This window comes from Monodelphis domestica, chromosome 2 (assembly GCF_027887165.1).
Source record: "Monodelphis domestica isolate mMonDom1 chromosome 2, mMonDom1.pri, whole genome shotgun sequence".
Taxonomy (NCBI): domain Eukaryota; kingdom Metazoa; phylum Chordata; class Mammalia; order Didelphimorphia; family Didelphidae; genus Monodelphis; species Monodelphis domestica.
In genome coordinates this window covers 338,507,836-338,521,622 of record NC_077228.1, presented here as the reverse complement: position 1 = coordinate 338,521,622, position 13,787 = coordinate 338,507,836, and the positions used below count along the sequence as shown (strand labels likewise).

Genomic DNA, 13,787 nt, shown 5'->3' with positions numbered 1-13,787 from the left:
AAAATAGAATAAAATGTACTTACTAGAAATATTATCAATGGAAAGCTAGTTCTCCTGTTTTTTCTCTCAAGTCAAATGGTCCCACAAAAAGAAGAAAAGGCTATTACATGTAGTTAACCAGAGAACTTCAATTCCCAATCCAGATTTACTACCTTGTGGTAAATTTTCTTCTTCTTACAGAAACTGAGTATGGCCACCTTAATCTAGAGGCTGTCTGGACTGGTAATGATGTTATGAGCAGTGCTCTGTGAACTAGACTCATTATGCAAGCTACAGGCTGTTGGACCCTGTCAGAACCATATTGATGAACTGGGGAACATGTTGGCTACAATTGTGGATTTGAAAAAATGTCAAATATATTTTCAAATACTTTGTGTTTCATGTATTTACTTATTTTTAATTAATTTAGTCGATTTAGAACATTATTCCTTGGTTACAAGACTCATATTATTTCCCTCCCTTCCCTCCCACTCTTCCCATAGCTGATGAGCAATTTCACTGGTATTACTTGTGTCTTTGATCAGAACCTATTTCCATGTTGTTGTTGTTTGCACTAGCATGTTCATTTAGAGTCTACATCCCCAAACATATCCCCCTGGACCCATGTAATCAAGCAGTTATTTTTCTTCTGTGTTTCTACTCCCACAGTTTTCCTCTGAATGTGGATAGTGGTCTTTCTCATAGATCCCTCCGGGTTGTTCAGGATCATTGCATTGCCACTAGTAGAGAAGTTCATTACATTTGATTGTACCCAGCGTATCCATCTCTGTGTATATTGTTCTCCTGGTTCTGCTCCTTTCACTCTGAATCAATTCCTGGAGGTTGTTCCAGTTCCCATATTTATTCCTTTGAGCACAATAAAAATACTTTGCGTTTTAAAGAAAATTTTTGAATATTAAAACTCATTTTAAAAAATCTTGGGCAACTTATAGGCAACTAAAAGAAAAATTTCAAACAATTTTAAGAAAATGGAAAATAGAAGCATAATAATGATAACTAATGATTTGGAATAAATTTAGCATCTGTCAAATTATTCAATTGCACATTTCAGGACCAAATATAAAACAGATTAAAACTGTTTGATAAAGAAGCATTTGTTATGAACTTATTATGTGTTAGGCTAAGTAAAAAAGCAGTTTTATAATCCTTTATTTTGTTTACAATGTATTACAAAGTATTTTTTTTTAGAAGTTAAAAATTTCTTGTGACTATAAATTAAGGTGATTTAACAAATATCTCAGAATTTATCATCCATAATATCCTGCACTGTGTGGATGTGGTCTTGAGGTATGGCTCTATTGATATATTTAAATATATATTTTCCTCTATGATATTATTTGCTAAAATGCTATTCAAAATATTTTTGGAACTCTTTTTTTTTAGAATTGCTATTAAAGTCTTGAGATAAGTTCTTTTAAACCTATTCCTTTCCATGGTGTCAAACCTTCCTTCTTTGAGGATGAGTATGAGGTTTGCAAATAGCCAAAGGTTATTCTGGTTGGTAATCTACCTCAGTTGTCTGTTTTTTTTTAAAGAAATAACTATACTATAATGAGAAATATAATTTTTGTCTCAAACTCACCATTCTAAAAGAAGAGTTTCAAACTGACCTCAATGACAGCAGAGCTGAAATAAGATTAGAGCTGTCCAGATTGCTCTGAAATATATACATATTTGTAAACACAAATTCTAGTGTATACCTATTATGCATTCTCATATATCTGGGTCAGTTGGGTAAGTTTTGGCCAAATTTGTTTCAGCAACTAAATAATTTGTTATCTGGAAAGAAGAAAAGAGAGAAAAGGAATTGTGAATATAGTTGCTAATATTTATAGCATTTTAAGTTAAGAACAAAGAAACCGAGTTTAGAGTAGCATGTAAGTATACACATATATAGGCATTCGTAAATATATACACACCCATGCTGGTAACTAATGTAACAGTTGATGACTTAACCTGACTATTTTAGCAGAGAACTGCATTTAAAGCAAAGTCTGCCGGGCACTGAAATAGGTTGATAAAATTATGACTGAAGTATGTAATGAGTGCTAAAATGATAAAACAAGAGGGAAGAAAATAAGCATTTATTAAGCTTTATGGCACTGTGCTAAGCACTTTATAACTATTATCTGATTTGAGTAGCAAAAGGTGAATTCTAAGGCTATAAGGAATTATGATATATTAGAATGCTTTCTAATTTTTTTCAGAAGGGGAATTTCATGCTGTTGCCAAATTAAAAAAAAAACTGAACTTGAATTTCACTCAGTAATTATTTACTCAGATTGCAAAATACTATAGTCATATTTCTCTAATGTGTTTGTCTTTACAAAAATAAAAAAACAAAGGCATAGCATGAACTATTCAAATGACTCCATTATGTTCATAAAAACTCTACTCATTCATTATATTGGAACACCTCTTAAAATCAAATGTACTGTTGTAAAATACCATTGAATGGTGTATTTGGGTATTGAAAATAGTTGTGGTGTTGAAATGGGCATTCTGCCGTTTGTAACAAACAAGATCAAGGCTTCCTGGTTAGCTTCGGTGTCACATTCCTAGCTAACATCAGAGGCTTTTTTACAAGTTCTTCTTTCCCCACTTGAAGGATGCATGATTTCATTAATGTGCGCCACTGCCTCCACCTACAAAGATCAGGAACTCTCTTTGTTTTAGCAGACAGCCTTTAAAGGTTGCTGAGAACAAAAACATTCATCACTTCACAGTCAGCCTCTTCAGACTAAGGTATGCTGATCCTCAGAAGCCACACAGGGACTGTGGGTGGACCGGTGTTGTAATCCAGCCTCCCTTGGGGAGCATCTGCCAAAGCTCCACTGGCTGGTGAGAATCTAAGGTTACCTCCATGACATAAAGTAGCTCTAGAAGAGAACTTTACGACGGATTTTCCATAATAACTATAAAACTGAAGTCTTTAACAAGGAATACAAACAAAATGAATCATTTCTGGGACTTTGTTTTTCCATATCTTTATGGTTAAAATGTTTCATAGGTACTTCACCCCCCAAAAAAGACATTTCTTTTTTAAATTAATATTTATTTTTCCCCTATTACATGTAAAATAATTTTAAAACATACATTTAAAAAAAAAGTTTTGAATTCCAGATTCTCTTCCTTCTTCTGACTCTCTCTCCCTGAGACAGTAAGCAATCTGATAAAGATTTTACATGTGTAATCATGTAAAACATTTTTTAAAAAGCCATTTTTTGACTGACATTATTTCAACAAAATAATATTCTCTGGTGCTCTAGTTAAGCAATAAACTAGGGAATGTGGCATCAGAGATATGCAGTGGCTTTCCAGGCTAGACCTCTATGTTCTTCCCAAAGAAAAATTCTCATTAAAGATAAAAGGAATTATTTTCACCAGAAAAATATAGGAAGGGTGGGAGGGGAGAGGAATAGTGATCATTACTGTAGCATCAGTACTTTGGCATCTATAAAGCTGGTTTTAGCATTACTATTCACTTTATAGGCTAGTGGTATGAAAGAAAAAATTTTATGTCAGGCTTTTTATTTTAGGATCTAACCACTTGTAGTTTTGATTCAGAGGACATGATTAGACCTGCAAAATATTCAAATCTATGTAATACAAAGAAATGTTACAAGCACGCTAAGTTAGTACTCTCATTTCTAAATTCCCCCCTCCAGATGTGAAACTATTTATTTTAAAAAGGTAGTGAAAAATAGTTTTTGTGGGAGTGCTTTTTTTCCTAGGAAAAATTCATTTTAATTGTCATGTACTTCAGTTAATTCATAAGAATGAGTTTAGTATAAAGTACAGGGTTTTAATTCCTCATAGAAAATTATACGTTTCTTCAATGAAAGGTGGTGTTTAATCATAAAGAATTATGTTATTAAACATCTCTGGGATTGCTATAGCAGGCTCTATAAAAACATGTCATTTTGTGCACTACAAAGAAAGTTTTGAGGGAGATACCTAGCATAACAGTTTTTAAAGCAGGCACTATAGAAGGAAATGAAAATAAAATAAATGTTCTTGTTTTCTTTGGTAAGATAAGGTCCTTTTACAATGCCTCACTATTGTAACTCATATATTTAGATAAGGTAGAGCCAAAAACATAATCAGAAACTTAAGGAGAAATTCAGTGTTTAGGTTTTTCCCCTGTTAATACTATCAATCCTAAATCTGTCATGAATAAAATATCTTAAATTTGTTTAGCACTAAATAGTTTCCAAAGTACCTTCACATTTATTACTTGTGTCTTTAAACCAAGCATAGTGGAAAGAGTGTTAGTGTTAATAATTAAGAGACTTGGGTTGGAATTCCACCTCTTGCACTTACTATCTTTGCCTTTCTATGGTAGGCAAGACACTCTGAGCTTCCATTTCCTATAAGTAAAACAGAGAATATTAATCAATGTATGCCAATAATACTAGGGTTTTTATGAAGTTTAAATGAGATTAATTGATATTAAGTGCTTTATGCATAATGTTACCTGTTAATAATAGATAGCATGTTACTGAAATATATATATTTTATATGTCATGCATGTACTATTAGTATTTTACAAATAAACAATGGAACAATGATCTTGTGTGACTTTCTAAACATTGTTCTTTTATTTTTAAAAGTATCTTTCTAGAAAACTAAGAATGAAAGTACAGTGCTTCATATATATACTGTTTAACAAATGATGAATTGAAAGGGCCAGATATTTGTGCAGAAAAAAGGGTCATAAGTCTAAGGTAAAAAACAACACAAAGCTGTTATATTGTTAGCTGTACGGATCTCCCAAACTTAACAGGAATGAATTCAGGTGACTCACCATAAAGTAAGTTTCCACAGCAATTTCACTGGTCTGGGAAGATAAGGTACTAATGACCTTAAGAGCCAGTATTCTTCCTTCCTTAATAATAAAGAACCATAAAGACTTTAATCAGGCCTTTGTAAAAGTATAACACTATTTGCTACAGGTTGAAAATGTGATTAAAAAGCATTAGTAGGATCCTTACATTTATATAAAGCCAAAACCATAATAAGAAACATAAGGAGAAAAATCTACTCCTTAAGATTTTCCCCCTTATTACTAATCTAATATTCTCCTACTAAACTAGGAACTTTAAAGAACTTAAAGCTTAAACAAGGTGGTTCATTTATTCAAGTAGTAAAAGGGCCTGAAAACACCAAGATGACCTAACCATACTATTGTCTGCACCCAATGCCCCTGCTGCTTTTTAAATTATTTTTCTTCAATCCCTTAGAATCTGGGTTCAATTCCTAGTGTGTTATAACAAAACTGTTCTCTCAAGGCTACCAGTGATTTCCTAAATGCCAAATTCATGTTCTTTCAAAACTCATTCTTGATTTCTCTGTGATAGCTAAGACATTGAATATTACCTTTTTTTTGAATATATTCTTCTCCCTTAGTTTTTTGAAGGTCATAAAGATACTATTGACAAAACTAGGAACAGAGCCCAGGTTTTCTAACTTCTACTATCTTGTTCTAAAGATTTTTCTCTGACTTAAAGGGGAAAAGGGAAATAACAAAGAATTGTAAAATTTTGTTCAATTTGAGATATTTTTGACTATACAATAATTTGTATATTTATGATCAATTTAAAAAATTTTGCAGGATATATAGATACAAAGGAACAGGGACTGGGCCTATGATTTCATCAGATTGGTAAACTTATGGATGAGGAAAACTTAATCAGCTAGATTTATACTTGCTATTCAACTTGGATTTAAAGAATTAACTAAACCAGTGGTATCAAACTAAAATAGATATGTGGGTCCCTAAACTGTACTCAAGGATTCCTACCAGTCAGTAACATATCAACTTAGAAAACCACATATTAACATTATTTTATATTATGTTGTCAGTTGTTTGTGAACCCCATGAACCATAGCAAGCCAATACCATCCATCCACGAGGTCTTGTTGGTTTGCCATTTTCTTTTCCAGTGGATAAAGGCAAATAGAGGTTAAGTGAATGCTCCAAGGTTACATGACTTAGAAGATTCTAAGGTCATATTTGAACTCAGGTCTTCCTGATTCTAAGTCTAATGGTTTATCCTCTAAGCCAGGGATCCCCAAACTTTTTACACAGGGGCCGGCTCACTGTCCTTCAGCCTGTTGGAGTGCCGGACTATAAAAACCAAAACCTAACCTTAACCCTAACCCTAACTGGGCAGCAGTATACACAGTGCGGAATCCCCTCCCCCAGATCACTGCTCACCATGCTGATGTCTTCCATTGTGCAGCCACATAATCCTTTGCACCTGTGCCTCTTTCTAAGGTGCCACACAAAGGATTATGTCACCAGAAGTAGTACTGTACATGAGCAATGCCATGCTTTGCAGCCGCCACATACAGTGCTCCTCTCACTGACCACTAATGAAAGAGGTGCCTAAGGGGGCTGCATGTGGCCCGAGGGCCCTAGTTTGGGGACCCCTGCTCTAAGCCACCTAGCTTCCTCTATTATTATTATGCTATATATTTACATAAAAATGAATATTTTACTATGTATTTTCATTTATTTTCTAATTTCCCAATTTCATTATAATCTGGTTCAAGACCACTTGGAGTGTTGTGGGTTACACATGGATTCTGGTCTCCTGTTAGACACCTTTGGCCTCTAGCACTGAGATGTTAAGAGTCCTTTAAGTCCTGACTAAAATTCTACCTTCTATATACCCAGCCCCTATGAATTTCAGTGCTTTCCCTCTTTGATTCCCCACCCCCCTTACCCAATATATATCTTGCTTTGCATACATTTCTCCCCCACTGGGCTGTAAACTCCTTGAGGGCAAGAACCACTTTTTGTCTCATTTTTGCATCTCCGGATTTTAGTTCAGTGCCTGGCCCATAGTGGGCACTCAATAAATTTATTCAGTTGCCCAGTGTCACAATGCCAAAATCTGTAAGAGGTTTGACTCTGGGATTTCATAGTCTGTGGCCAACAATATTTACTACACCAAGGTGTTTCTGGTAGATGGAGTATATCTAAGAAATTAAATATAAAGAGGCAGGTTTCTGTGAATTTTACAACATTCATCCTTTCAGAAATCTCAAATAAAAAAAGTATATCACAGAAGTTTAAGTATGAAATGTGCCATCCATTCCACCTCTAATTTTACAGATGAGGAAACTTAATCAGTAAAATGAGTTAGATTTACATCCACAAATGAAAACTTATTTAAAACTGGGCCTTGACAGGTTAAGGGAATTGCTGAAATTCAATTTGCTTATCAACCCATGGGGTAGATTATAAAATCAAAAGATTTAGAGTTGGAAAGGGCCTTTAAAATGTTCCTATTAACTTCATTATATTGGTAGAAACATTAAGGCTCTAAAAGGTTAAGTGACTGACCCGAGGTAAAATGGATAGCAGGGGAAGTGAGGTGGCAGGGTGGATAAGGGAGACAGCCTCAAAGTAGGGAAGATCTACATGGGTTCAAGTACTGTCTACTGGCTTGCAGTACAAGTTACTTAACCTTTAACTTAACTCAGACAAACCCTTAAGAAGAAGTTGTACTAATTTGTGCGAATTCACATTAGAAAAGGGAGTTTTTTCATTAGGATTTCCTTATACTAATGAAATCAAAAGTCTCCTCCATCCCAGATATTAAGTAGTAGAGGAATCAAAGCTAGGACCTCTGACTCTTTGTTCTTTCTATTCTACCAGATTGTCTTTGGTGTCAAATTGTATTCTTTTCAAAATTGTGTGTTTTTGCCTTACATAACTCAATCTGTGGCCTACACTTTGTTGGCATAATAAAGCACATATGGATGAACTCTTTTCTTAATTGAATTCTGAATTCAGAAACTTCCTGGCATTTCTAAAACTGACATCTTCCTATTTAATTGGATCTGATTTAACATACATTAAGTACTTCTTAGGTTTTAGGCACTGTGCTAGGCTCCCGGTACCTCACCCACACACAAAACAAGACAGTCTCTGCTTTCAAGAAACATGTCTGTAACATCATGTACTACCGCTTAGCTCCCACATTGTTTTGCCACAGATGGCTAGACTCCAGTATGGCTTTATGTCCCCAACACTTGGGGGAATGCCAGAGATCTCTTGGAAAGAAAGGACCCAAGTAACAGGAAAACTAAAAGGAAAATTATTTTGAGGTTGGGTTCCTGTGCATCTTCTATGTATCTTTTTTTTTAAGAGTCTGATTTTTTCAGACCAGCTCTCTCCACCTTTAATTCCCTTCACGATCTAATTCATCCCTTTTTCCAGTCCTAACTTCTCAGGCTTCATGAGCTCTTCTTTGCCTCTTTTCTTCCATTCTGGCTTTTGATTAGGCATATTATATTCCATTAGCAATTCCTCTACCCCAAATTTGGTTGGTTCAGGTGATCAAACATTTAGTATGGTCATTAAGTCAAAGAACCTGGGTTTGAAAGCAAGCTCTGTTACATGTAACTGGAGGCAAAAACCTAGATTTGGAGACAGAGGAACTGGGTTCAAATTCTTATTCTGATGATTATCAGATGTGTGACTTTGGCCAAGTCTCTATGCGCTTCGGTTTCCTCATCTGCAAAACGAGGGAGGTTGGTTTGGATTGTCTCTAAGTTTCCTTTCGGTTCTAAATTTATGTATGATTCTATAGGGACTAGATGACCAACAAGCTCTCTTCCAACTAATTCTAGGATTATTACTGTGGAGCAGGGCTTCCCACCTCTTAAACAATGGGAAAGGGGGAGTGTGAGGGGAAGGGGAGAAGAGCAGGAGCTGGCCTTTCTAGCCCTAAGGTTCTTTTCAGCTATAAATTTAATGATTACCCTGGATCTTAGTTCCCAGCTGTGGACAATGAGAAGGATGGGCCCTGTTCTCAAGGTCCCATCCGGCTCTGAATCCATAACCCTTTAATGGAGGCATGAAATGACCCTCTTAAATATAGTAAAAGAGAATAAATACATAAGCACGGAGTTTGTTTTGTTTCCGTGGTGGTGGTAGTGCTTAGAGGTGCTGGGGTCAAACGTAGTGGGCAGAGGGGGAGGGGACTGTGGGGGTTGGGCGGGTGGTTCGAGGGGTCGTCTCGCGCGAATTCTCCACGCGTTCGCTGGCCGAGCTCCCCTCCTGTGGCTCCGGGGTAGTTGAGCCTGGGCCAGATCGGCCAGCGTCCCCGCTCCTCCTCCTAAGGCCGACCTCCTAGAAGACTGCTATGACTCAGCGATTCCTCGTCGCTGCGGGCGGGCGGGCCGAGGACACGGGCGGGCGGGCCGAGGACACCGACCCGGCCCGGCCCGGAGGAGCCCCTCCCGGCGCTTCCTCCCCAATCTCCGTCCCCGCCCCCTCCACTATTGGGCCCTCCCCGCCGCGGCGGCGGCGGTTACTACCACAAGAGCCACAGCAGTCGCCGCACTCCAGCCCCCTTTTCTCGTCATCGCCATCACTTCAGCATCTGCCGAAGCAGCCTCCGAGCGCTCCCCCCCCACGCTCCCAGAGCCGTCGCTCGGTTCCCCCCCAGCGTCCGCGAGGTCTCTCTGAAACCGCTGAAGCCGGCAGCATACAAACAGCACGAGCACGCCTCTCGCGCCCAGCAGCCATGGAAGCCGCAGTGCCCAGCCGCTACACCCAGAAGCGAGGCTACGACGTGACGCGGAGCCCCCACCTCAACAAGGTACCCGTGCGCCCACTGGACCCAGATCGCGCTCGCTCCTGCACCCGCCCAGGCGCGGGCGCGTTCTGTCCCGGCCGCAGCCGCCTCCGCCTACCTCCATAACCCAATGGCACCAGTCACTGTTATCCTCACCCACCCTGGGGACCCGCTCATCCTCACACTCTGTCTCTGTCTTCATACTGCTCAGTCATCCTAACAGGGATGGCCAGGGAGGCACATTCCCCCTCACACTCAGTCCCTTTCAGAGATGCTCAGTCATCCTCCCCTCAGGTGTTCTTGGGGAGTGCCAGTCATTCTCTCATCCTGAGAAAGGCTCCACCAGTCTCACACACTCACTCATCCTCGTGCTCCAGGAAGCTCAGGCACCTTTCTGCACAGGCATAGTCATTTCTGTGCTCAGAGGCTCAATTATCTTCACACTCAGAGGCTTAGTCCTTCTTCTGGCCATTCACAAGCCTAGTCAGACATTCACTCATAAACTCACACTCACATGTTAGTCCTGAAAATACACAGGCTCTATTCAAGGCCTGGCTTGGTACTTTGGCAAGCCTCCACATAGGTTGACTGTCCATCTCCTGGGCTCCATCAGAGGCTCACAATCAGAATAATAACAGCAGCTAACATTTTTATCTCACCATGCAGGCAAAAGCCAAGTGCTTTGCAATCATCTGATTTGATTCTCACAGCAACCCTTAGATGTAAACGTTTTCATTATCTTCATTTTTACAGATGAGAAAACTGAGGCAGCAGAAGTTCATGGTTTGAAGTGGGATTTGAACTCTTGTCTTTTCCAACCTCAAGTCCAGCACTCTATGGGCTATGCTGCCCTAAATTCAATAACCCAAACTCAGCATGTATTTATGACAGTCACCTGGCCACTTTTATACCCCCAGAGGACTACCTGTGTCCTCACCATGCTTGGAGAATCGGTGATGGACTCCTCCTGCACACACAGGCTCCTTCATTTGTTCACTGTTGTGCCCAAACTCAGCCAGATGTTTACATAATCACAGGTCCAATTGCATGTTCATTTTCCCTGGCTCCATATATGTTCATTGTGAAGGAGGTTCAATCCCATGCGTAATCTCAGTTTTAGTTTGACTCTGACTCTGTCATCCATTTAGATCTTTGTGAGAGCACATGCATACTTGAATGCAAGGAGAATTCACATTCAGGGGAATGCAGATTGCTAGTTTTAGGGAGCACATTATGTTCATTTAGGCTGAATTGATGTGAAATGTAATAAGACATGGCAGTTAACTGGAGATTGGAGGGAGAGCAATGGGCAAATAGATCCCAGAAATGCAAAAATAAATGCTTACTGGGTATTTATAGTTGTAATCTAGAAATTAAGCTTTCTGGGCTAACACTGAGATAATCTAGGAATTTGTCAGGCAGAAAGAACTCAGTATCTTAATTACTTTTTCTGTGTTGAATCTGGCATTACTTAAGGTGAAAATATTACTAGGCCTCTTTTCTTATTTGTTGATGGAGTATTTATTGTATGTGCTCTAGTCTGAGGAATCTTTCTGAGACTTTGGTAGTTTTTTTAACTGAATTAATCATTCTCCTAGGACCTAAATGTATCTATTAGGAAGTTTCCCAAATGAAAAGAAGTTTTCAATTTATAATTTGAATTATTCTGGCCAAGTTGTTGACTACTAAGTGTTAGTTACACTAAGTATTATTCTGCCACTATGTCTTATCACTGAATGCACATCACAACCCCTATATATACCTTCATGAATTCCTGACTCCCAATGGTTTTAATGAGATCTTAAGACTAAAACAATTCATGCCCGGGATAATTCTCTAGATTACTAGAGCCTTTCTTGTTATGATCATAATTAATGATTCTAAAATACCCTAGTTTGAAGATTTGTGATATTTCAAATTTGTTTGCTCATACTATTTAAAAAAAAAACAACAATTGTAAGCACAGAAATTGTGTTGTATTTTTAGAATTGCCTGTTTGGGGTATAACATTGCTGTTTATAAGTGTGTACATTATTCTATTTTTCTTTTATCTTTAAAATGACTTTTATTGTTAGTTTTTATCAGTTGCTTTTTATTTGCTACTATTCTACAGGTTGAACTTGATTTTCAGAAGCACCAATATATAATTTTATATAAGCTCTCAAAGCAATTGTTGCTTTTTTGTGTGTTAATACCATCCTGAACCAAATTAAGGGTTTATCACTAGAAAAGAATCATATGTGGTATAACCTGTTTGAATTTCCTCAAATAAAGAAGCAGGAAGCCTGTTAAAGTAAAAGAGTTGAATAAGCAATCTGTGAGCAAATATGAATATTGTTGTTTTTCAGTCATGACTGACTCTTCTTGACTTTCATTTGGGATTTTCTTGAAGAAGATACAGGATTGTTTTGCCATTTCTGTCTCCATCTCATTTTATAGATAAAGAAACTGAGGCAAACAGGGTCAAGTGACTTGTCCTGGGTCATACAGCCAGGAAGTGAGTCTGGATTTGAAACCCAGTACGCTATACACTGCCCCACCTAGCTGCCCTTGAGTGAACTCTTAGTACCTTAATATGAAGAATTTCTGGCTTTAAAATCTTTGTAATTCTCACCTGCCCATAAGGAGTAATATAATTTAAGGAGAATAAGCTAATAAACTAATGAGAGCTCTTATCAATATATCTAGATTTTTAAAGGGGAAGTAAATGATTGTCATATCTTTTTTTAGTTTGTTCCTTATCATTTAGTATATGCTAATTATAATTTTTTGTATATTATGTGTTTCATTTCTTATGATACCCATCATGTTCTACCCTCTACTGTATTTCAGATAATAGATGTAGAGTGTTTTGCACACCTTAAAGCACTGTATAGGTATTAGCTATTATTTTCATTATTATTAACTCCAATCAATAGTAACTTCCTTGAGAGCAGAGACTAGAAAAAAGCAGATAATACATGTTATCTCTTTTTCCTGCTCTTTCATATCTCAGCCCTTTGTAAACTTTGAGAACTTCATTGTTCAATTGAAAGTGCTCTCTCTACAAAGTTCCTGGTAATCTCTTACTTGACTAATCTGATGTCCTTTTCTCAGTCTTTGCCTATCTCAACATGCTTATATTTTCAACACTGTTGATCACCCTCTCCCCCTAGATATTCTCAGGGTTTTTATGATGCTGCTATTTCTTTTCTCCTACCTGGTAGCTGCTTCCTTTCTTGTTCTTTCTTTGCTGGTTCAACATAAACTCTTTCTCCAAGTTTTCATGACACTATTCTGTCCTGGTTTTCTCTCTACCTTTCTGACCACTCTTCCTCAGTTGTCTTTGCTGGATTTTTATTCAGGTCACTCTCATTGTGAGTGCCCCCCAAAGCTTTCTGTTAGATTTTCTTCCTTTCTCTCTTTGTATCCATTTTGTTTGATAGTTTCATCAGCTCCCTTGGATTCAGTTACTACATGCAATCATTCTCAAATCTACTTATCCAGCCATAGCCTCTGCTAACTTCTAGTCTTATATCTCTAACTGCCTATTAGACAGTTTGAATTAGGTGTCCCACAGACTAAAACTCTTGAACTCTACATATCAATAATTAAGCCCATTATCTTTCAACTCTTTCTAACTTCCCTATTACTGTTGAAGGCACCCACATTTTCCCAATTACCAAGACCTTTTTTGTAAGGGTAACATAACTGCCTTTTTAGACAAGGATTGTATTGTACAATTCATTTGGGGACGGGAACAACTTCCAGTTTATGTTCAAATAGTGAAGATTATACCTTTTCTAACTAACCACCTTTCCTCACAAACCTTCCTTCTCTCTTCTTCCTTCTTTATGAAAATGGTGCCCCTAGTATTAGCCATCAACCTTGTACAACCATCCAGTTGACTGCTGATTCTGTACCTGAGATATTTCTCATATCCATCCCATTCTTTCTATTCACTCTTCCTATCATTCTACTTAGGGCATAATTACTGCCAAAAGTCGGTCTTCCTACCAACAGTGTATTTACCTACTTTATTACAAAGAACATTCCACTTCTTGGGGAATCTTACTAATATGTGGTTCTAAGTATTTAACTCTATAATTCAGATGTCTGATGTTAATGTACTTCTTATTCCAGATCCTGTATCATCTCACCAATCTACTGTTACAGCTTTATCCCACACTGTTCCTCTTCTTGTACTCTACA

At 37.7% G+C, this 13,787-nt stretch overlaps 1 protein-coding gene and 1 long non-coding RNA gene across 3 annotated transcripts in view; one reads left to right on the top strand and one right to left on the bottom strand.

The window, feature by feature from the left end:
• Positions 1–472: 472 nt before the first annotated feature.
• LOC103102038 (uncharacterized) lies at positions 473–10,100 on the bottom strand. 2 transcript variants are annotated; one of them, XR_001628358.2, is made up of 5 exons: positions 9,957–10,100; positions 4,808–4,888; positions 4,324–4,370; positions 1,583–1,779; positions 473–846 (listed from the first exon to the last, which is right to left on the bottom strand). It is a non-coding gene; the product is annotated as an uncharacterized LOC103102038 (long non-coding RNA). The 2 variants fall into 2 exon arrangements; XR_462701.3 differs by having other exon boundaries at positions 473–1,779.
• Positions 8,997–13,787, top strand: part of ME1 (malic enzyme 1) — a 289,390-nt gene continuing 284,599 nt past the window's right edge. Inside the window, exon 1 of the mRNA XM_001375732.5 lies at positions 8,997–9,620. Coding sequence (XP_001375769.3) covers positions 9,162–9,620 — 459 coding nt within the window. The 5' untranslated portion in view covers positions 8,997–9,161. The remainder of the gene's footprint in view (positions 9,621–13,787) is intronic.